The sequence below is a fragment of the Athene cunicularia genome, assembly GCF_003259725.1.
Source record: "Athene cunicularia isolate RWA chromosome 1 unlocalized genomic scaffold, athCun1 chr1_part2, whole genome shotgun sequence".
NCBI lineage: Eukaryota > Metazoa > Chordata > Aves > Strigiformes > Strigidae > Athene > Athene cunicularia.
In genome coordinates this window covers 28552438-28577578 of record NW_020799092.1, presented here as the reverse complement: position 1 = coordinate 28577578, position 25141 = coordinate 28552438, and the positions used below count along the sequence as shown (strand labels likewise).

At 46.1% G+C, this 25141-nt stretch overlaps 1 protein-coding gene across 1 annotated transcript in view; it reads right to left on the bottom strand.

The window, feature by feature from the left end:
* SCUBE1 (signal peptide, CUB domain and EGF like domain containing 1) overlaps positions 1-25141 on the bottom strand; it is a 228838-nt gene that overhangs the window by 202969 nt on the left and 728 nt on the right. Inside the window, exons 2-3 of the mRNA XM_026864497.1 lie at positions 24807-24998; positions 15707-15878 (exon numbers count right to left, since the gene is read on the bottom strand). Coding sequence (XP_026720298.1) covers positions 15707-15878; positions 24807-24998 — 364 coding nt within the window. The remainder of the gene's footprint in view (positions 1-15706; positions 15879-24806; positions 24999-25141) is intronic.

Sequence of the window (25141 nt, the reverse complement as noted above, 5' to 3'; positions counted from 1 at the left end):
AAGAATAGTGTTTTGAAGTCAGCCAATGAAACATGTTTTATTTAAGGACTATATTCCTAGAGCAATGGATTCTTTGGAGACCTAAAGGTTGCAGAGCACTTCATTAGTTCCACATAATGAAAGAATGGTGCAATTGAAGGAGGTCTCTAAGGGAGAATGGTGTGAAAATTAGAGACCCGTCTGCTCACTTGCAAAAAAAAAAAAAGAAAAAAAGAAAAAAGAAAAAAAATTGAGAAAAAGGAAAAAAGGAAAAAGGGGGGAAAAAAGGAAAAAAAGAGAAAAATGAGAAAAGGAAAAAAAATTGTGGATTTTCTAAATAAAGCACACCCTCTCCATTCAGCCCACGGAGAAAGGATGCCTACTCAATCCTCTTACCGTTGACAATATAATAAAACCAGAGGAACTTTTTTGAAGTAGATCTGCACATTCCACATTTGGATTGAGGGGCAATGGACTGTTTAAATTGCTATTTACATTTCCAGCTGTTTTACCAGTGATTTGCCCAACTTAATAGCTCTTTAAGCTTTTAAACAAGAAAATAGCTATTCTCACGACTCAAAGAAGAAACCATGGTTATTTCAGACTGCCTCTATTGTAAAAGGCTTAGACCCCTCTGTCTTTATAGATGCCCTTCCCTTTATAGTACTTCCCTTTTCCATCTCCTCCTACTTTCTAAATCTTCTTCCATTTTTTAGTTCGCTTTTTACATTATATACTTTTAGCAACATAATACTGCTGATTCAAGGAAAATGTTTGCAGGCAGCCACCAAGGTTCCCAAGAGAGATTTAAGTTAGCAAGAAAATTAGATGTGCGTGTATAATCTTCTGCTAGTTATTGGGGAGTTAGCCAATGTTAAACAAATGCTCTACAACTATTGAAAAATGTATATTTATTTATCTGCTTTCCTCTGGGGAGGTATTAAAAAAACTAGAAGTGTGTACAGGCATAATGTAAACTGTATTTTCTGCTTATTTTTCAGGCAAAGTGGAAGGGGAGGGCAAAGGGGCAGTCCACAGATAAGAATGAGACTAAGATGAAAGGTTAAAAAGGGGAGGGGGGGTTATTTCATAGCGGCTCTATAAACCACTGCAATTATTTTGTTATAATTTGAACCCATTAGCTTGTTTAACCTGGCACTAATAAACTGTAAAATCATGAAGAAGAAATTCAAAAACAAAACCCACCTCCTGCTTCTCCCCGGATCAAAGCTTCAATGTTTTCCTTTTATTAACTCTAAATGTCCCCTGTGTTTACAGATGATTGCAACACTCCTCAGACAGTGGGGCAAACAACCAGATCCAACCCTCACAGAAAACGGTAGCAGCAACCCTGATTAAAATTTTTGAGATTAATACAGTTCACTAAAGAAAATTATAGGAACTGTTGGAAAAATGTAAGTTCTTTCTTTTTTTTTTTTAGATTGTACCCTAACTTAAAATATTTTGAGAGATGAATTTCAACTGGTATAACGCTAAACGTCTGTGATTTTGTTTTAAAGGTAACATTTCATATTTAACAGTCAATATATCCTAAACTAGAAATTCCCAGTTTTTTTAAGGCTTGTAAAAGGTAGTTTATGATCCCCAAGCTGGCATATTGACTGCTGATGAGCAAATGTTTGTCCTGGTGTCATACGCTGGCACGTCACTGACAACAGCAGCCTCACTAGGCAAGACAGGACTGAGGACCAACGTGTATTTGAATGATTGTGGTTATAAGAAAATCGGCTTGAAACTAGAATATCTGTTCCCTGCAAAAAAGAAGGGAAAATACCTGCACACCCACTGAAAGGTGACAAAGTTCTAGAGAAAGCAGGTTTAAGGGTAAATCAGGTGCTATCCTTCCCTGCAAAGGAAAGAAAAGATTACCAAACAGCACAAAAATGAAGGTCCAGTAGGAGCTAGAAATAACTGGAAAAACACCCAAAATTTCTAAGTACAATTAGACTTTATGAACTTTTGTTAGTGAAAAGAAATTCCACTGACTTCTAGTACTCTGCAGGAGGGTTGAAAACAAGCAGTATTTGGCAGAATTTTTTCTGAAAAACTGTCTACTTAGATTTTGAAAATTCAGAGGCAGCTCTGCTATTAATGCCAAAAAGAAAACAAATATACAGGGGGGTTGGGGGGGGTGGGGGGGGTGGAGAGGGAGAAGATTTTGTAAACACCTAATGTGACAAATCCAGCCCTGCTTAATATTACTGGTGAAAAACCAGCACTCTGCCTAAATATACAGTATAAGAACACACTAAAATACTGAAAGAATGGCTTGAAGTTCCTTAGAGCAGGCATTCCTCTTGTGGTGCTCAGTCCTAAGAAACTCGATGCTTTCCCACCCTACACAAGACAGATTTTTGGTTATACGTTAGATAACTCCTGTTGCTACCACGTTGCCGTCACCATTGTGCAGCAGTAAGAAAGGAAGGGTGCAAATCAGATCTTGTTCTGTGCCAAGAAGGTGCTCTATGAGTTTTTAGGTACACTAGGGGCAGACCCCCAGCCTCGGTTTCAACAGCTAAAACCAGCATTAAGATCCATCTTTGTGGAAATTCCGAACAAAACAAGAGGAGAAAAGCTACCGTGGACAAAGTGAAAAGAACTAGATTATGGTCCAAAGGCTATTAACAGCCAACAAACCTGTGTAGTGGAGTAGCCACAGGAAGTCACATTTTGAGTAGAAAAATGTTTGAAAGTAAAACTTTCCAGCACTGGGCAAGATTAACAGCAGATGCACTCCTGGGAGCAGCTCCAGTTGCTTACAATAATGAAAACAGGGGCGATGATTGCTGCAGGATGAGGACAGATCCTCAGGTGCAGGATCTGCATTCGGAAATGTATTTGTATGGCAACGCTGTGACCACTCTGTCGCAAAGGTGGACGTTTTACTGCCGAAGGAACCACGGTAAAGGGCCAGGGCCTCAGACCGAGCACTCTGCAGCACAGGAGCTGCTGTGGGTCTTCCGCAGCAGCCAGCAGGTCTCAGCGACGCCTCCTGGCAAACCACGCTGGGCTTCGTCCTGCTCCAGGACAGTCACTGGGGATCAGGACAGAAGGATCAGGTCCGTTTTGTGTTGCCTGAGGATCTGTTGCTGCAGACTCTCCGGCAGAGGTCTTTATACTTACCCATTTACTCACACAGATAAGATTCAGTACAGGGATTATTTCTCTAAGAATCTGCGTAATACAGGTAGTTCTTAAGAGTCCCCAAGGTAGGAATTAATCTGACACAAGCATGTTGTAAACGTGGATTAACACAGTTTAGCTGTCTGGAAGGCACTGAAAGGCAAGCACCAAACCAGCAGGTTACCCTCACCTCTGCTCTCCTCCTCCAGGTTCACAGTCTGCCCTCACCACTCCAAAGAAAACCGCTGCCAGAGACAGCCAGGGCGGAGCAGGCTCTCCATCGGCAGCCAGGCTGCCCCGGGCTTTCCCGCCGGGTGCTAATACATGGGGTGTGCCTGAGCACCCCGGGCCCCAGGCTGGGGCAGAGGCTCCTAGTGTGCCCGGGCTTGCGCACCTGCAGCCCCTCCATCGGGGGGACTGGGGGGACTGGGGCGGCTGCACTGACACAGGCACTACAGATCCTGCAGCAGAGGGGCAGGCTGCAAGGAACCACTGCTTGTTTAAGGCAGATGCTCCCCCCTCAGAACTTCTTGGGATCGTCTTCCCCAAATGCCATTATGAGCACAAAAAGGGGTTTACAGCTCCGCAACTGGCGTCAGGCAGAAGAGTTTAGAAACAAAGGGGTTACGTTAACCTTGACTGCAGGTTGTTACATTTCCAAGGCCTCTCAGGTACTAGGTGACCCGGGAGGAGGGATTGTTTGGTGAGGTACCCACAGCCAGCCTGCTCCCATCCTGCCGGAGAGCGCTGAGGGTTGAGCAGAGAGCCAACGGCCTCCCCCGGGGCCGGGGCGCCGAGGCTCGGGGCACCCCTGGCTGCTGCAAGGCCCGCCAGGGAGGAGTCGGGCTCTAGGCATGGCCAGTTTCCAGTGCTTCGGAGGCACTGAGCAAACACTAACCCAGAGTACATCTGGCTAATTGTATAGTGGGAGAAAAAAAATCTTTCTTGACCCCAGTGGTTACCCAGCTAAACCCCTGAAGCACAGGCTTTTATTACAACCATTATCTGTATGCAAATGATGATCATGCTGAGGACTTATTCTGCCTGTTACATATGAAGGAAAGAGCTGAATGAATGATACATTCTGGACAGATTCCTTGGCCAGAAGGGACCATTCATGCCAAAGCCAGTTTGAAAGAATATCTTTTAGAAAGATATCCAAACTGCCTCTTAAAGACTCCAAGGGATGTCAATCATGCTGCCCCCTTCGTCTATTGTTGTAACGTTCAGCTACCCTCACTGCTAGGACACTATCTGAAATCAATGCAAAATTTATCTGGCGTGAGCTCTTCCCCTCCAGACCAGTTTCTGCGAGCCTAAAAAGCAGTGAGAAACTGCTTGGTTAGCATGCCTACTGATGGCAGGTTTAGGAAGAGCTCTGCTGGCCCTGAACTGCTCTATTTCGGGCTTTGGTGGGATTCATAAGGTGTCAGGGAAATTCTCTCTCAGATACCAAAAGTTCTGCAAGGGAACTAGGCAAAAACATGTTGGCTTTTCTTTGTTTTGCTTTTTTAAATGGAAAAACCAGACAGAGATACCAGAAGCAAAGAAGCAAAATAAAAATTACTCCAGTTTACAAGCTATGGCACAGAGCATGGCTGCAAGGCAAACCCTTTTATCCTTACTTCTGCCTCTGTCCGTTCCAGTAATATATACTGGCCACACACAAAAAGGCTGCTTGATGTCAACCTACCAAAACCTAGGAGGAAGCACAAGCAGGGAGAGAAAAAACAATTAGTGCAACAGTAAGTGGGATCTGAGACAGCAGGATGTTTCATGCAGCTATTGCCACAAACTCAGTGTGCTGGCTCAGAGCTCTGAGAGCTAGAAAGGCACAAACCATTAACCTAATTGTAATGGATAAAACGTGGGTTCTTGCCAGCTGGAGATACTGCAACCAAGCATAGCAGAGGCCATCTCAGCCTATGTCTTCTTGTTCCGGAGATGTCCAAGACAACAGAGAAGAGCAGTCACACACATTGTCTGGCATTATGGAAACAGCTCCTCGGCAGCTCTGGGATGTGCTCAATCAATAGTTGAAAATACTGTTTGGTTGAACATTGAGCAGTAGCAGGTGCACCTACTACGCAGCTATTAAAATGCCTCTTTGCCCAATTGATTTCTCACATGGACACTTCTTGGCCCACAGAGCTGCCGGTTTTCAAAAGCTCCGCCACCTCAGGCTCTGCCTGTCCCCACCACCGCAGTCACACGGCACACGTGTCCCTGCGTAGGTCAATCCCCGCTCCCGCTGACACACTTCCTTCTTGCTGGGCGACAGATGCACAAAAGCAACTTCCTGGCTGGGTCTGGCGTCCTTTTGCACTCACTTGCCTCTGTCCTTCAGATCAAACAGGTATCATTTGTGCTGCTCGCACCGCCCCCTCACGCCTACTGCCCTGCCAGGTCACCTCCTCTCGAGTGCAAGTGACAGCCCCGTAGCTAACAGAGAACTGGCTGCAACCATGTCTGCGCCCGCTCCCTGCCTGGTGGCTGACTCATGTGTTGGAGCCAAAGCACAGGACATATAAGCTGAAAAATCACTTAGTCCCTAATGTGAGTTCCTTGATGTTAGCCCACCCAGCGTTACTGCTGAAAGACATATGCCGGGTCCAAAATACGAGAATATGCAGAAATTGCCCCTCCTAACCCTTTCTAGGGGGCTCCGAGATAGAAGGCGTTAGCTGTGTAAAGATGCCAGGCAAAGCCAAGACTTTGGGCTCTTATTGGGGATCATTCTGTGTGGTTTTGCTGAGGTTTTTTTAGTGTGTGAACTTCAGTCCCTGATGATACACAGTGTGTACCCGCACGAGCAGCCGAACTTGCCTTCAGATGCTCTGTGCCTTGACACGCCTCGTGCCTGCATGCGAAAGTCTTTCACAATTTGATTCCCAGACTGTAAGTTCTGACCATTTGTAAATATGCAAAAATGCTCCAAAGAAAAGTAACCGTGTAAAAACGCTCCAGATCAGATCCCTGGCACGCTGTGTTACCCTAACGCAAATACAGCCAGGACTCTGCGAGGTCAGATCCTAAATCTGCTGCATTCAGAGCATCTCGGCAGCCCAATTTACACGACCAAAGTGTCCCGCCAGCTGTGCCGCGGGGAAGCAGCGGGACACCCTGCAAGGTTGTAGGCACAGGTCGCGGGGCTGAGAACCGGGAGGGACGATAGCGCTCGTGCAGCACGTCCATGTTTGTACACGTGTGCGGGGGGTTCTTCAGAGCGACTGGCAGGAACGTTTGCTCTTTGCCAGAATCTCTCTTAGCAGAGTCACTACAGCACGTTTCCGAGGCAGAACGGCTTCTCTGGGGCCTGGTATTAACATTTTGGCAGAGTCCTTTACGCTGTTTGTGAGCGCTTCTGTTCTGAGGCTGGTGTATATATATATAGATGTGTGGTATATATGGCACCAAGACTACACTTCTCATCACTACTTTGCCTTCTGGTGGGAAGTTAACATATGCTGTTGCTCAGCAAAGGACAACATTACATTGTAGTTCCCTTATTTAAAACAATAACAACTGTCTCCTGCATAGAAAACTAATAGGCCCTATCCCCAGATGGCGTAAATTAGCATGGCACCACTAATGTCTGATTTATAACAACGGAAGATTCTGCCTTCCCAATACTCCACATGATTAAGCATGCACTTTACTAGCCTGGAAATGTCTTGAGGGCCATGTAATTGTGTGGTAATGAACTAAACTTTTAATTAAGTTCTCATTTTGAATTAGAATCAATAAGTCAATAAATAGCCTTCACTTGATTTAGATGATAAATACGCACAGCTGAGGCTGCACTCTGTGTCCTCCCTAGTCTTCAGGCTCTCCTTTCTCCTCCATATGTCAGAATCTAATGAAGGAGCTCTGAAGTACGGTCCTAATATATTATTGTCACACATGGTGATAATACTGGTAGAGTTAGGAGACTGCCAGGTTTCTATTATAAATCCTGTTCCCAAGGTTTTATAGCATGTGTGTTTCAAACTGCAGTCAGCAAACTTGTTTTTACAAGGAGCTGTCAGCCCCAGTGTGAATTTTTGTCAAAATAAAATTAAAAATGGATTTGATTGATTCAATCTGTCAATTTTTCAGGATTTCTGAAGCTATTTTTTCTAACCTCTGGCATAATATGCCTCAGATTTGAAAAATGCAGTTTCATAGCAAGCTTTTAAACAAGGCTAATTGCTGATTTTTGTTGGAAGGAGAGAAAGGGCAAATAGGTTTGTATGGTGGTAACGACTCTTACATTTTAAGACTAGACAAGACCTTTCTGACCATCTAGTCTGACCCCTTGAATAGTTAGGTCACAGAATTTCACCCAGTAATTAACACATCTGTCCCAATAACTTCCAGGCTGAATTATAGCAGATCTTTAGAAAGCTATTCCCTCTCACTGTAGGGAATGTCACAGGCAAACTATATAATCCAGTGCTTGGGATGGCAGAGCAGAAGTTATCACTTCAGACTTCTGCTCTTCACTCTGATTCTCACTCACTGTGTGGTCTTAGGAAAGTAACTTAATTTTTCTGATTTCTCCATTTTTCCATCTTCTGCAATGAGGAAAATAATATTTAAAAGCCTCAGAGAGGGGGTGGTGAGATGTAATAAACTATCTGAGGAATGCTTTGAACTATTCAGATAAAAGATGCTATTCTGTAAAAGAGAGCCGCTACCACATACTCAAATTGGAAAACTGATTACTTTTCAGAATGTGTTCTTCCTCAGCATTTGTGTCACGTTACAGCTGCTGTGGAACAAACCTGGTTACGTGAAGAACTGAATCTCACAGTCGATTGTTTTGAGAATTTCAGAAAGAAATAGTGTAAAAGTTGGTTTGGCTGTTTTCACTCCAGTTGTAATATTTTTCTCTAATAGAAAGGGTGGTTTTCATCATGACCAGATTTTGTTTTCATTTCTACTGGATAAAGCACCTTTCAGTGGGACTCACTCAGGGTCACTAAAACTGTCCCTTTCTTGACTGTCCAAATATCTGGCAGAAAATTGGTTTCTGGAGACCAATTGCTACCTCTCTGAAATTAATGGGGCAGTTTTCACCCTGGATTCTCCCTGTGGCTGGACACTCAAAAAATAGAGGGTTTCATCTTCAAGACCATGACAACAATGCTTGGCACTGGCAAGATGAATAATTCAGACCATTATGCCATAAAAAATATCCAGCATCATTCAACTGGAACATCCAGGACCTTTTTCAGAGTGACTTTTATAATTAAGTTCCAATATTAATCTTTACCCTTTAGTGGCTGTATCTACCCTGCTAAACACACCGGCTTCACAAAGAGATCTTGGGCTAGTGATGCAGCGTGACTGGCACACACACTGGCTGCTCCCAGTTAGCACCTCTGTGTCCCTAAGAGATTAGTATTATTATTTTATTGCAGCCTACTAATTCAAAGTGTCTATAAAGCAAGGGAGTAGTAGGACAGTGAGGAGGGTGAGGTCCACAGTCTCTGGTACTCCAAGGTGCTCCACCGGGTAAGATCAGTCACCTGGCCCACTGGAGGGCCACCACTGCGCAAAGCTCAGAGCGATGTGCTGGGGACACCAGCTCTGCACAGCCCAGCTCCCGTCCCCTCACTGCTCACCAGCACGAGTTCTGTGCAGGAGACCACAGCTGAGCATACTGACTCCAGGAGCAGTATCTCAGGGGAGAACGTGGAAGGGAGATGAGGAGCACACAGAAGCAATCACTGCTGCGGTGCTGTCAGCTCCATGCAGCGACCTTCCTGCAAGACAGGAAGTGTCTGCCCAAATAATGATAAAACTTTAGACTTACAGAAGTGGTAAATTTGGATAAATCATCTTGGTTTCCACCTGCACAGCCAGGTGCTTTAGAAATAAAATTTCGGTGGTAGAACCTGTGTTCTCTGCCTCTGTGTTTTTCTAGCTCAGCTGAATGAGAGGTTCAACACCAGTTTAGAGTTCTCAAAGCCTTTGTAGGACTCAAAAAATTTGTGTGATGGTTGGTTTGAGAGGTCTCAGGCTCTGAATCCTGGCCACGAGAAAGAGCACTAGACGAGATCTAAGTCTAGGAACATGCCCTAAGCTCCCAAAGTCAGAAGAAGTGACCCATCTCTGCCCTGTCTGGGTGGGCTGTGTGAACACTACAGAAACATAGCGGGCCAGACTGTAGAAGTACCCCTGAAAGACAATGTCAGCCTCCCCCAGCAGAAACTCTGAGCCTTCATCTAAAAACAACAGAGAAAAAAAACAAAAAGAAAAGCTGTTTATAGTTTTACTTCAACTGGAAATTCTTCAGCAAGCAAAAGAAATTTAGCTCCCTGAACGGCATTCAGCAGTGCTTCAACACCTACAGCAGTTCTGCCTGACTCTACTCACAGCTGTAGCAGGGTGGAGGAGCAGGGTCAAAGCCATTAGTAGCAGTTCAGGTAGTTTAAATAAGCACAAGTAGCATTAAAGGGCTACTATGATCATCTTCAGAGAATGTCTCCGTGAAAGAGATACTGATACATCCTGGTTCTGTCTGGGCAGCGGGAGCTGGATGAAAAATGTAATTTTTCATACACTTGAAGATCAGACTTTCAGCAAAATGAAAATTCTTGTGGGAATAATCTGTTTGCTGTGATCATTTCCTATTTTTAAATGAAAACCTCAAACCTGAAATCTTTTAAGACAATGCCTAAAAAAGTGAGGTTTCAGTGGTATTCAGTCATTTGCTGGGTACTGACATTCTCCATAGAAGTAAAAAAAAATTTAAAAAACCCCAGCCACTCAACATCCAGGCTGAGGGTATGTTTGGTTTTCCCCTACCTCTCTTGCTCTCTGTCCAACTGCTGTCAAGGGCAGAGTCACAACTTCTGCCACTGTTCATAAAGTGCTTTTGTAAAATCCTTTGTCTGTAGAAATATCTGGAGGACAACAGGTTCTATTCTTACTAGGAAAGAGAAAAGATCTGCCATCAAAAAATGCAGAAAACTGAAATCAAAGAGAAGAGACCAACCATCAGAGGCAGCAAGAGAACCTGCCGTGCAGCATTTGCCACAGCCCCGATGCCCTGTACTGTCACAGCCCTCGCGCAGCTCAGCCCCCTGACAACGCCGGCTTTGTGCACTGGAATGGGATCTGCCCGGTGACAACGCGCAAAGGGAAGGTCTTCTGCGGGTTCCGACCTGGCTGCAGAGGCCATCCCTGGTCTGGAAGCTGGGCTGGCATGGCTTTGCCTTCTGCCTCATGGCGAAATCTTCGGGGTGGTGATTATTTCACACGTGTTTGTATGAAACTCAGCAGGACCGGTTTTGGTTGGCCTTGCTAGCTTCAACTACACAAAAATAACAGATAATATGTTTTTGTTCACACCAGTTCCAATGTCTTTTAGCAGTTTAAATGTGGTTGTTATTAGCAGGGACCAAAAAATGAGTCGGAAAAGGGCTTCTAAAGAGTGTTCATTAGCAATTAAAACTTCCTGAGCTGGGGAAGGCTTAGATTCAGAACAATGTTAAACACGGGATTAAACACCCTACATACCATGATTTCAGCAGATACAATATACCAAATTCATTCCTGATCTACAGTAGTACAGCGGGGTTGTACCAAGAGGTGAATTTCACATGCTGACACCGCTCAGTGAGAAATGCAGAGATGTACGGGTGGGCCTCACAAAAGCTCTCCCAATTGCAATTTCTGGGAATGTTCTCCTGTCCCTTTGGGCACCAATGGTGAGCAGAATTACACTGGAACAGAACTGGTCAGCGAAGGCTACAAGTATAAACATACAGAGGAAGAAGAACCAAAAGCCATTTCTGTAAGTGAACGACACTGTGTGTCACAACTGCCTTTGAATATCTACAATCCAGATTAGTTCTGAGTGTAAAAACTTACCAGAATCACCTTCCTCTGTGAGGCAAAGCTCACCTTTGTCACAGATGACTTAAGAATACCAATTGCCACGTAACACTGATGCGCTGCTGGCTCAATGAGTAAGTCTCCCCTCAGCCTCTAGCATGAGGGAACAGGGTGACACTGAAAAAAAAGACTGAGAACAACCAACGGGTGGGACAGTTCTGATCTATCTCCTGTCTCCGCAGCTGGCAGCTGCTGGATGTACACCCCATCCTTCAGAGTATGGCAGGAACAAGCTTTTATGTGATACAGAGGATGACAGGGGCTTTCCTGGAGCCCCCTCTCTCAGCATAAGCAGATGCGGGGTTCCCGTCAACACCAGCATGCGCAGGTTGTGCTGCCACATGGAGGGGAGACACTAGCTCCTGTGCAGGCAGAGCTACGGACTGATGGGATGAGGCTGGCCTAGGCAAGGAGCATCCACCCTGCCTCCGGCTCAGGGAGCACCCACCCTGCCTCCCTCCGGCTCACAGCTCAGCCACCACTGATGCAGAACAGAACACTGAATTTTACTCTCTTCTGGGTTACAAATATGGGGTTTATTGCTGCTATCCTCATTCCACTAACCTTCATACTGAAACTGGTGTGGTAAGCAGAGACCAGGCCGTGTATTATACACCAGTGTGAATGTCACTGTGCAAGGAGATTCACACATCACAGAACGGTTCTTTGCTGTGACGTGTCGCCGTAACCACCAGGCAGAAACCATAACCATATCCAAACAAACTGGGGCTGCCGGCTGCTACTGACGGGGCTGGGGGGCTGGTGCTGTATCCAGGCTTGCGGGGAGGTGTCCCACACACCTGGGCACTAATGCTACTTCCCTTACAATGGGGAAGAGCTACTTTTTCTCGCTTACCAATGTGCAGCAGCAGATGGGCAGAAATAAGTGGGACTCTTCTGGGCAGCCATATGGGACCAGATTCAAAGAAACACAGAAAGGTAACATGACAAGCTAACAAAATGTGGGAGCATGGGCAAAATTAGCTTGATATTCAATAAAATTTATTCCACTGTGACAGTGCTACTAATCTCAACAGAATTCAGAGCTCCAGAGTACTTTTGCAACGACGTACGGCACGGCGCTTCATACACTGACAGAGGCAGCTTTCACCAGCACAAACCACCCATGGAGACAAGCCCACCGTGAGCACGTAGGGTGTTTACAGCCCTTAGCCTGTCATGCAGATTAAGTCGGAGCTGGAGCAGCCAATCGTTTTGATCTCCTGGCAGCGTGTAGGGCAGATGGAATATTAATCTTCTGAAATATCACACCATGCAATTTATAATAATCAGGGGACTGATGAGAAAAATCCAGACTGATATTATGGAAAATGGGCCATTTAATAATCTGGTTTCGGCACACTGAGAGAAATGGGTAAGAGATTCCAGACATATTTGAAGACTTCGAAGGCACCAAGGAAATAATCCATTTAATTCAATAAAAGTCCAGTCTGGAATTGCCTCATTTGCAGTTTGCTTGACATTTGCTGAAACTGTTGGTGCCAGTACAATAAAATTGCTCTCTTGGTATAATTAAAGCACTCGGTAACATTATTGAATGAGACATTCAGTGTCTGAGTAAACTTTTTGTCTCAAAACCACGGACATGAAACATTTTAACGTAACTGGGACATGAGAACTGAGCAGTGACATCTGACTGCAGAGACTGGTCAGGACTCCACCTCAGAGAGGCTCTGCTGTTCCGGGCTGGGTTCTCCCTGCACTACAGGATGTGACCCTGCTGCGCCCCGCACTATTTCCAGATCTCACCTTTAAAATGTCCTGGTTTCGGTTGGGGTAAAGTTAATGTCCTTCCTAGCGGCTGGCCCAGCGCTGGGGTTTGCATTTCGGAGCACAATAACGCTGCTGACACGCCGGTGTTTCAGGTGCTGCTGAGCCGGGCTCACACTAAGCCAAGGCCTCTCCAGCTCCTCCTGCTGCCCTGCCAGCGAGCGGGCTGGGGCACAAGAGCTGGGAGGGGGCACAGCCAGGACAGCTGATCCCAGCTGGCCAAAGGGCTAGTCCAGGCCGTGGGACCTCGTCCTGAGCACAGCAACCGGGGGGGAGCTGGCGGGGGGCAGCGATCACTGCTCAGGACAGGCCGGGCATCGCTCAGTGGGTGCTGAGCACCTGCGTTGGGCATCACTTGCTTTGCACGTTCTGCTATCATTATTATTATTTTTCCTTTCTTTTCTGTCCTATTAAACTGTCTTTATCTCAACCCACGAGTGTTACCTTTTTTCTGATTCTCTCTGTGTGGTGTTTACCTGCCTGCTGGGTTAAACCACAAGAAAAAACTTCAATGCACAGTGGTTTTTGTTTGGGTTTTTTTCCGATGGGCCGCTGTTGACACACTGTGACACCTCTGGCCAGAGCAGAAGCTTGTTAGCTACCTTATAAATCACCACACCACAGAAGCAGATGGCCTGTGGGTGCATGGCACTTTGCACATGCTGCAGCTCCCTACGCAGTGGCTGGCTGCAGGGCTGAACCGTAACACAATACTAAACCATCCAACTAATATTTATGACCTTATTTGTCTTCCTAGACCAGGTGGCATCACCCAACCTTGAGCTTCCACTGATGGAATGCGTCCTCTGACTGGACACTACACGGCAATGACACAAGCCTTAGTCAACAGTCACTGCCTCTAAAAATCTCACCAGCAGTAAGAAAGCAGTGAGGGTCCGGGGCCAATAAAGGCCAAGAGCTTAGCACCTAACACAAGCACAGAGGAAACGGGGCACTCCTCTCTCACCTGTTCAAGGCAACCGAGAAAAATATCAACAGAGGCTCTCGGTGCGCTGCAGCTTGGCCACGAGCTGACACCCTAACTGCGGCGAGCTGGTATTGTACAAAACAGTGACTGCACAGAATAATTTGCCTGGTTTTGTGTAATGTGCTTTCACATTTGTTTCCCAGGCCATTTGTTTGCAAATTGGCCTTTTACCCAGTGGAATTGAAAGACAAATCAGTATTACTAAAGAAAGTACAGAACCTGTGAAGTGCAACATCAGGGCTATTTGGTTGTTTCAAGCAGAAGGAATACATTGAATAAAGATTAAAGAATAATTGATTGAAGAACAAAGATGACAAGGAATGATACAGACCATTTCATTTGCCTAGAAACAAAGTGCTCCTGACAGAGGATGGATGGATTTGCTTTGACTGAGAAACACCATCCAATTCTTGAAATGCCAACAGAAAAAAAAAAATAATCAGGAAGTACAATGTGGTCTAGTGTCAAACAAAAGATGTAATTTCAAGTCATGAAACAACAGATTTCAGTGGAACGGCACATCCTTCATTTGGTCTGCAGATTGCGCCACAGCTACAAACAAAGCAGTCCCTCTAAAACTTTGTGGGTGGCAAAACAAAGAGGCACAGAGACCCTCTGGAGATATTACAACATGACGGGACAACTCTGCTTATTAAGTCAATCTTTCATTCCCTGCTTTAAACCGTCTCCAGTTATTTTACCTCTTCCACTTTCCTCCACTCCAGCTGTCCCACGGGATGGCTTGGCCAAGCGTGGGCAGGGCAGCGCCTTGGCTCCCGCTGAGGAGGTGCAGCGGGATCCCGTCCCCTCCCCGCCCAGGGCAGCGCCCTGAAGGGCCGGGCACCCACCCTGGATGGGGCTCAGGGGGAGCCGAGGGCATGGGGCCTTCCCCAGGGCTCCCGGCGCTGCCCACAGGAGGAGGCTAGCCAAGGGCTCTGGTGCTGGGGCCTCCACAGGAACCTGCCTGGGGAAAAGCCCACCCGGCAGGAGGGAGGGAGGACAGTGAGGAGAGGGGCTGAGCTGCTCCACAGGCGACTCAACCGCCTCCCTGCAACCCCTACACCTGCTCTTCCGTATACAAGAGCAGGGACACAGTTCTGTTTCTGCTCTTTTTCCTTCCTGTACACTCCCAAGTACTATTGGTAATTTCAGTTCACATCCTAAAGCATTCCACAGAGGCATCATTCACTCCCTTTCAGGGTACAGTGATTAAAGTCACCAACAATGAGATTTTTCTCTCTCTTGGAACATTTCTGCTGTCAGACATAAGGTTTGTGCAGTTTTTTGTCATAATTCTCACAGGAAAATGAAACAATTTAAAAGCAGAATAACAGAATGATGGTGACTGCAGTTTGTTGCTGACCTGCTGCGGGTGAGTCACTGCTCAGTGATTAGAGCTCCAAAGACAACTCTACACTTTTCTGTGCTTCACTAGCACCAGCACAGCATTGCTTCCTTCTCCAGCACTGACGCAGAGGTGATAATTATTTGCAAGACTGCTTTCTATCCATCCAGACAAGATGTGCTGGTTAAAAAAGTACATCTCAAACATCATCCTTGTCTTAGAAAGTGACTAAAGGAATCATCAAAATGCATATCACCATCTGGATCAAGTCAGGATGATTTCTGGTTTGTGTAACTTGCCAGAGAATTGCTGGGTTATAAACACAATTGAACATAAATTGGCTGTCCTAAGGAAAGGTGAGGAAACGCTTCGGACAGATGTGCTCCTACAGTGCTGATCTGTGTGCTGCCAATACAGATAAAAATAATTAAAGCAGAGATGGCTGTAATTGGCAGTCCTGGATATATGAGATCAATAGAGCAATAAAGAATGTATAATGCAACTTCAGGTTAACTGCTGTACTCTGATGTAAGTATGGTAATTCTCTCGCTGGTTACGCAGGCCCGGGGTACCCTGCTCGATCCGTACGTGGTACTGGTACATCCTGCAGAACCACAGAACAATGCCCAACAACCAACCTGGTGGTTTCTCATCCTGCCCACGCCCGCCAGCTGGGTGCCAGCCTCCGGGCAGGTGGGGGGGCAGCAGGGCGTGGGGGCTCAGCTGCAGGGCCGGGGCCTCCGCCTGGTTCCAGAGAGAACACAGCAGCTCCAGTGAATGGGGGTGGGGCCCTCCCAAAGGCAATCACGTTCTGTGTCTGTCTCTTTAGTTTTTAAACCAATGACAGGAAAAAGCGATGTTGGAACAAATGAACAATAGCAGGTGATGCAGAACACTTCAAAAGGCAAAGGCCAAAATGAGTAAATACTTAAGCAGGCTGCAGGTTTTTGCTGCTGAATTGAAGGCCATGCATTCAGTGCCATGTCTTTCCCTTCCACCTACCCAAAAAGGGCAGTTGCTACACCAGATTAGCAGGAGAGACATTGACAGAGTAGAACAGAGGGTAAGGAGGTTTTTTTTTAAAAATGAAACCCTATGTACCTCAGTCAGGTAGTCTCATCATGATCTTTAGTTAGGACTGGTGATCTCGTCAAAACACTCTGGGCAGTCTCAAGGCAGTCAGTCCCCAGGTGGGAACATACAAACCCACATCAGTAGAAACTGAGAAAGAGCCTTCAGATAAGAACTGCACAAATATTTTGAACTGTCACTTCAGCCAGCGTCTTCTTAAGACTATTTGTAGAGGTGCCAGTGCCTGCAACCTTGGTCCTGCCGCCAGGATCGGGTTTACTGTCCTGGTGATGCTGCAGGCAGAAGATTTCAACTGTGTTGGCTCACTGAGGCTGCATGGAGTTTATAATTTTTTTCACAGCTACTTGAAAACCAGCGTTCTCACTAAAAATGTGGTGCACTTTGTTTTAATTTGACACAGTTTAAGTTACAGGTATTAAAATGCAAGGAAATTCTATTGAACAATTAATTAAGAGGTGTCTTTCAGCTGAATACAAATTTAGGTTTGGTCTCGATCTCTGAAAGTTACCACCAGCATCAAACTTACACAAAATGCAGGCTAGCAGAAAGCAGCAGAGCACAGCAGTAAATCTGCAAAGCTATTAGTTTTCTAGACGGCTGTTACAAATACAGCAGAAGCTGATGGATCTACATAATCTCACATGAAAAAGTCATACCTTTCATTCAGAGGAGTGCTTTACAACTGTTAATTAAACCTCATGACACTGCAGGGAGTTAGTAAAATGCTAATGCCAGTTTTGCAGATGTGTAAATTAGCCCATTTATCACTTAATATTTGAATGTACTCGATCACAGCCAGGGGAAACTGAACTGGAACCTTTGTATCTATTGATTTTCCTGTGCTAGAAGATACGGTATCTCCAGAGGCTTGGAGAAGGAATGTTCCATTTGAAAAATTAAATTACTTGGAATAGTAAAGACTGATTAATCTTTTACCTTACCCCAACAAAATTTAAAATAAATATTCTCCCTCTACTGTGCCTAACACTTCAGAAAAAAAGATATACCAGTTTAGTAAGGTATGAAATAAGCTGTTTCTCTATTTTATTTGTCCACTAAACATTTTCAGGAGTCCCCTTCCTGTAGAGATAATTAGAGATAAGTGTGGTTAACTACCAACCTACTTTCAAGTCAACCCATTCCTAGACGCAAGGAAGTAACACTGGTGCACAACAACCCAAGGAGGAGGGAAAGTCAGATAAGAAGTAAGCGAATTCTTGATTTTCAGAGTCCATTTGCTCTGGATGGCAAATTTAGTTAACACCGGAAGCTTTCAAAAGATGAGACACATTGGAAGGATAGAATAAAATGTTTGGTGTTGTGCTGCCTCCGTGCCACACTCGGTAAAGGGTAACAGAAGATGTCTGGCCTCCAAAGTCAACAGACACTTGAAGGAACAGCAGAAGGACTGGTGGTATCTCTAGCATATGGTTCTTACCAGAGCCTTAAGGAAGGCCTGACCTTGCAATTCAGTGGGCAGGAAAGCAGCTGAAGCTGAGTGGTCCTAATGCTTTCAGCTCTCTGCCCACTTCCCATCTGCTTCAAAATCAGGACCCAGCAGAGATTACATTGCTGAAGAATCATGTAAACGATCACACAAAATTACACAGTGCCACCCCATTGCGCTGTATCTGATTCTGGTTGGAAAACCCTTGGGAATACATAGCAGATGCTGAACAGGTAACTGAAAGGGACAATGAAATTTGCTGGCAAAGCTGTAGAAGCCTGAATGTGATTGCTGCTAAGGTTACAACTGTACCACTCACTAAGCCAGGGGTAACCAGATCTCATATTCCAGGCAGAAAGCTGAGTCCTGCACTGCCTAAAGTGATGCTTACCTCAGTTCTCCCAGGCTGAGTTAGTTATGCTGTGGCTAGCTAAACTTACCCAGCTTCCTTTGAAGCATCATGTCCTGACAGCTGCTAGGAACAGGATATCTGACCCGATAGGTATCACAAATCCCGAATTCCTGGAAAGGCCTCCTCTGAGCCTGCTCTGGGTATTTCCTTTCCTATGGAAATGGGCAGAGCTGTCAACCTCCTTGGAAACTGCAATTAATCCAGGGTGAGGAGCTCGTTGCCATAACAAAGATGCAGACAAAATTGTTATTTTTTTTCTCAGCACGTCTACTCCTCCAACATTCTAGTCAAGCCGCACACAGTAGGCTCAGCTTTGAGCTGGGAGCCAGGCAGCGCTCCAAGGCTGTGCTTTGACCACGATGCCTACTAGAAAGTGCTGTGCTAAAGACATACCTGACATGCACCCATGACTTATGCACTGGAAGGATCCCAAAGTGTTTTGATGCTATATATAGCACCACCAAAATGTGGCTACATCTGAAGTGAAAGGGAGGGCAGGGAACAGAAACACTGCGGCGCAACGATGTGAAAAACAGATCAGCTAATTTTAAAAATAGATGGATTGTCCTTTCCTGAGCCCGAATCAGAGCCTTTGAATCCCACTTATTTAAGAGAAGATGTCACAAAACCCTAAAATCTTCAGTGATGCCCTGTTGTCAGGTCCTTGGCTCCCCATTACTGCTGAAACACAGTGGTGCCGGTGCGACACCATACCACAATACCATTTTAAATATCACTGGGACACCAGGAGGACACCAACTCCAAACACAGGAGATAAGGCAGCGCAGAAGGAAAAACTGATAATAAATTACTGACAAGAGACATCCCTGTAGTCCCAGTGCTTTGCAGTCACTAACGCATTCATCTTCCCAGCAACCCTGTAAGTGCAGATCGGCAGTTACACAGAGGAGGAACCAAAGGCTCAGGAGGCCTCACACCCCCCGTACCCAGCAGCTGTTCTTTGGGGTACACCACAGCGCCAGAGCCCCGTCAAAGCCTCTAGGCAGAGGCTGAAGACTGGCCCCTCTCTCCTTGGGGCAGGACAAGCCTCGCAGGGTTTGAGGCCTCGGCCTAAAGCCCTCTCACGCTCATGGAACTGTGCTTCTGGCTGTTGCTGCGGGAACGAAGTGTGGTCCAGGACTCCTTCCTAACTATTGCTAGGTTGTGTCCAGTGTTTGAGTTCCAGTTTTCCAACCACTACAGAGCTGAAGCTCTCCTTTGGCTCTTTCCCAGCGCCACACACTCCACCTCACTGTGGGACATCCAACCCCCCTTCAGCTCAGCTTAGCAATGCTGCGAGGGAAGCATCTCCGAAGCAGCAGGAACAGTGCTGGTGGCGAAGGGGGAAGCCGGTACCCGACCAGAGCTTTCCACCATCAATAGCTTCCCATCGCTACCATTCATCTTCTACCTCTAACCATGTTGTTTCAAAGGCACTACACAGCTGGTAATCCATTCTGGAGCTTTTCACCCCGAGGTTACAAGCTCCCCGCTTCCCTCAGGTAGGACTGAAAGCCACCATTTGGTGCTTTGGCTTCAGCCTGGTGCTTTCAGGACAGTCCTCTATCTGTTTCACCAGGAGAAATTTTTCTAATGGAACAGCATTATTTGGGTGCAGCAAAGAGCGGGGCTACTGCCCAGGGGAAGACCACACAAGGGGCACAGTGACCCTACCAGCCAGGCACAGTCCCCCAGCACCAGACACAGAGCAGTGGCGCAGGATGGGGACAGCAACAGGTCCTCCCCAGCCAGCACCAAGCAAGGTGACAAGGCGGGTCCAAGGTCAGGCTAGGAAATCCATCGCCCCCAGGGAGCAGCACTGCAGGCAGCCAACCCACAAGCACAACCTTTAGTCCCAGCCTAAATGGACAGAGGGGGTGGTGGGGGCTCCAGGTAAGGCCAGTCAGGGTCACTAAGGCCCTGGAGAGACCACACCTATTAGCGTTCCCAGGGCCCTGACAAGCATTTTGGTTGAATGCTTCTCACAGGAGTGTGCTTATATAAAAAAAAATCTGAAAGCTTTTCATGCAGACCAATTTTGGAATTGTAGTGTTGAAAAGCATATCAAGAAAATCTCTGCGTGTGACAAAAATGCACTATAATTTGAAAGGCTTTTACTTTCAACAGAATTTTATGAGAGAGAGAGAAAAATAGAAAATATTCCTCGTCTTTCTTAAGTAGATGGGAGTTGCACAAAGTAAATCTAGCACTGTATGGGATAGAAATGACCAAGAAGAGAGCAAAAATCTTTGTCTCCTTCCTCCAGACTAGGCGTTAAGTCAGTGAACCTGTGAGAATAGTCTAAAATCCCAAGACTCACCAGGAATGGAGGATTTGCCACACTGGATCAATTAATTGACTCCTCCAGTGAGAAGAGTATTTTTGCACATACATGGTGTGGCAAAGGAGCTGACAAAGCTTGCTTGGAATTCCTCCTGTGAAGTGAACTTCAGAGGCAGACTGATACCTATTTCAGAACAGTACGAAAGAAACACATGCTGCTCCTAGCAGTGAGATACCTCTTCTGCACATAAAGCTAACGGTTAAAAATTACGAATATGCTCACATTTTTAAAAAAACAATGAAAGTGAACATCTGTCTTTTCTCCGAATGATACATTTACATTCAACTGCTTTGGACTGAAGCAAATATATAGTTTAATTCTTCCTGGCTTGTCCATTCTGCTTTATTGAAAGCATTTCTGACTCTGTTTCCTAGCAAGCTACCCTAAGAATACAGGCAGTCCATAAAAGTTACATGTAGTTGAATTTAGTGAAGATGTGTGTTTTCACATGTCCTGCAATATTTGCTTTTTTTTTTTTTTCCAAGGACCACCTTTCGGGGTCATGTGAGCATGCAAAAATTCTCGACTTCCACTTAGGAAAAGGGGAAAAGCAAAAATAAAGTAAGTTTTCAGCCCCTGTGGTGGCAGGATTTTGCATTTGGAAAATATAGATTGTAAATTCTCACAAGTCAGAAGGCAAACAAAAAGAACATAATGTTTATTATTCTGAAAAATCAGTTATTTTTAAGCCAGTCACATAATCTGTGGCACTGGGTGTGTGTGTCTCCTCCACGATATTTGAACGCCTGTTTGGAAAGGCTGGACCTTATAGTATTATTAGCTCCTACCTATTTTATGTTTATAGTATTGAGGCCTAAAATTCCAAGTTTCAGCAGAGTAGAATGCTTTCTTCTGAGGTGATAAATCTCTGAAAATAATGGAAATACTGACAGAACTTTAACTATACTATTTCGAATGAGACACTGTGATTTTTAGTTTCTAATTAAATGCATATTTCTTTCAAAATCAGCTCTTATATAACTTGTAAATCATTTCAGTGGCAGCTTAGAAGGAAATAAGGGGAATGTTGATCTTGGCAAGCTTTATCTTGGCAAGAAAAAAAAGAATTTTCATCTGAACTTAAATTCTTAAAACCTCTTATCCAAACAATGTATGTACTAGGTATGAGTTCTTTAAAAGAAAAGAAAAAAAAAAGCGTCAGGCAGTTTCAGCTTGCAAACAAATTGACAGGTATTCTGCTGCCTCCCTGTGGAGACTGGGATGCCTAATCTAGAGTTTCTTTTGAAACCAGAATCAAGTGCGAGAGCAATTTAGTTCAAGCCATTTGCAAGAGTCTTCGTAATTAGCTGTGTGGTTAATAAGCACAAGCAATGCACTGGAGCAATACGGATAGGTGCTGACAGAGATGAAGGCGCTCAGCGGTCAGCTCGCGGGAGGAGACGCCACCGAGGTACCCGGGGGCTGGTGGTCCGGGGCTCTGCTCTGTCCTGCCTTGGAGTGGGCGAGGGACCGCTGTGGCATCCTGCTACACATTCCCACTGTCCCTGAACTAAGTTGAAGGAGAAGAAAAAAATAGCTTTCTGTCTTAGCCCCAAACCGGCTCTCTAGAGAGTTAGTGCAGGCAGGGGGGCAGCAAGCGGGCAGCAGTGCCACGCTCGGCGGGTCAGACTGCTGCGGAGGCCTAACTCCCACCCGGGGGCTCAGCGAGGCGCGTGCCTACCCGTGCCACTCCTGAGGAAACACCGTGGAGACAAAGAACGCCGACCCTTCAGTGAAGGAGGAAGCCAGTATCGTTTTACAGGAGACAGTAGCTTCTGGAGAAGCCCTCTGTGGGGAGTGAGTCACAGGGCTGCCCTGGCACGAGCGGACGCAGAGCTGCCGCGGGAGGAGAGGCCGGGCAGCGCTGCCTCCGCTTCTTGGCGGGCACCAGAGGAGACAGGAGCTGGCGGTGGCTCAGCAGGCACGGCCTGCTCATGTCAGCAGGCCAGCGCTGCCCGGCCTGCCCCCCGTGCCGCTGGAAGGACCAGCCAGATCTCTGTTGTTCCTCCTCTCGTATTGCGACTACCCAGATTTCTTCAGCACCTGGCACCCTCGCTGCCGTGGCACCAGGGGCAGCGGAGCCTTCTCCAGCACTTCCAGCAGGCAAGAACAAAGGGATGGTGGTAGGATCCACCTCAGCCGAGCTACCTGAACAAGCCCAAATATCCTCTGGAGACACACTGCTCCTAACTTAAGAACTGAATTACTATCGGGGGGATCCTCCTTTGCTGATTATAAAGGAAGCTCAGTGCAGCTTCTTCATTTATGTGCCTGGAATTACAGGGGATTCATGGCACCTGGATAAGCAGGGGCACAACCTACCAGCCCACTGAACCCCCAGGACAACACCCCACTGGCCGCTGGCTTCTCTGTGGCGCTTTCCTAGGAATCCTGAGAAGGCGAGTCCACAGGAGCACAGGTCCAACGGGGAGTTACGCGGTGTGCCCTCTGCAGAGGGGAGGCTCTGCTGCCCAGGCTAGCCCCGACTGCGAGATCACTGCCTCGCACTCAGGTCTTCCAACAGATTGCAACGAGGCCACCACAACTGCAGAAGGCCATGAGTGTGTTCTGCCAACAGTTGATGAAATATCATTAAGAATATGTATTCCCAGCAAGAATTTCCCATAGAAATTTACTGTCATGTCTTCCTTTTACAGCTTTAAACATATGAGGGCATGCCTTGTCCACAGGGTAATAATGCAGAGCAGGACATCGCCCAGCTTGGAAACTGCTTGAGGAGGTATCAGAGCAATCCACCTGCAGCAGTAGCTTAATCTTCAAATATTCACAGTCTGATGTTTTATTAGCACTAAATGCTACAGCAGGCTGAAAAATTACAAACTCCTAAAAATATAAGACAGCTTTTTTGGCACAAAGAGCCTGTACTTACCTCTTTGCCGTATCTCTGACCACACCAATGCGCAAACACTAATTCCTGATTTGCTTCTCCCTTTCCCTGGTCTTTTTTCATTCCCATAAAGGTGGCACATTCTCACAGGGAGCTACTTGCTCTGTCTAGGATGGCCATGTGTCCAGGGCTGACCTGGACAGTCCTGGAGCAGAGGCTCTACCCAGTGACCACAGCCCCACCGGTGCCTAATTACAGAAGGAGCAAAGAGGATGGGGGATCTCACCTGAATAACATCCCACGTGGTGATTAGCTGAATGTACTCATCCAGACCAGATGTCAGTCAAGTAAGAGATAGCAGCACCAGCAATGGCTCCATTTTCCAATTCATGTAACTATGGAAGCTGGTTGGCAGGATTTTTTTTTTTTTTCCTGACAAATTTCTCACGTTTTATTTTTTCTTCTCCTGTTCAAACCCTGAAAGAAAATTTCAGTTTGCAGATTTTGACTAAAAAAGTGAAACAACTTCCACAAAACAGCAGATATTTCAAGGAAGAGGAAAGTTATTTGAAAACCTAAGAAAAACACGACTATAATTCTAGTACCACTTTTAAAAGCAAACACTTTCAATGTTATTTGCTATCTTACATCTGCCTTTCTCATAGGAAGAAATATTTTGGAAAAAAAAAAAAAGAAAGGATTTTTTGGGGGGTTTATTCCAGTTTTGTGCTCTCTAAACCCCTTCTTCTCAAAGAAAAGGACACAGAACTCGAAATAGAGTGTGTGGGAAGAAATGTTCTGTCACCATTTTTCTTCTTCCATGGAATAAAAAGGAAAACGTAACAAAGTAAGTAGAGAGCAAAAAGCCCTCTCATTTACTTTCTTCTTACCCATTCTCTATGAAAAAAACCCTGGAACACAAGCCCTCTCTCACATTTCAGGTAAAACAAAGCAGGCAAATCCCTTTTCCAAGGGAAAAGATAAATTATGAAGAAAAATGGGTTTTGGTGCTTTCTGGTTTTTACACACTTTTCCCCCTGTGGGTAAGGAAAAAGAATGGGAAAGTTTTTTAAAAAGTGGGAATCCTGCCCCCCTTTGCCAAATAAAAGAATATGGCTATTTTTAATGAGTTAAATGTTCCTGTTTTTTTCAAAAGCCTCAAACACTGTCTCAAAATCTTAAAAATTTACTTTTTAATGCATCGCTTCCGAGGCTGTTAGTGATTAATGATCTTGAAGACGTCACCCGTGACTGATCTACAGATCGGGTGAGCAATCTATGTTTTTTTTAATGTCTGTCTACCTACTTACCACATACCTGAGAATTGCCTGGATACGGGGGTTCTTCAGCCTGTGGCTGTCAGCCAAGACCCTGTGCTTAGCATTTTCACCCAAATATTAAAAATAACGGGCATAAGGATCGAGAGCTCGGCAGAGCGCTGTGGCGGGCTCTGCCAGAAATACTCGAGCGCGTGTCTGGGGCTCGCAGGGCTGCGGTCTGAGCAGTGCCACCTCCTCTGAGTGCGGTACCCGGGGAGCAGGGAGAGGCGGGGGCTGTCCTCTCTTCGGGACGGGTGCCTGAACGACGAGGCTCCCTTTCGCCAGGCCCCGCTCCCACGTAGGAGGATCTGCGGGATCCCAGCTGCCGAGCGCGGGGCCCGCAGGGCGAACGACTGGCCCCGCGTCCGTGGGAAACCGAGGCGGGCACTCTGTCCACGTAGTCTGGAAGAGAAAGGAAGAAACGGATTCGGGCGGCCGCCCGTGTACTGCAGGGCTCATTTACCCCTCGTCCTGTCTCTTGGGAGGGGAAGGAAACGGCTCGGTTTCTTTCATCACCTGCCCCGCCGGATTTTGCGCTGTCTCTT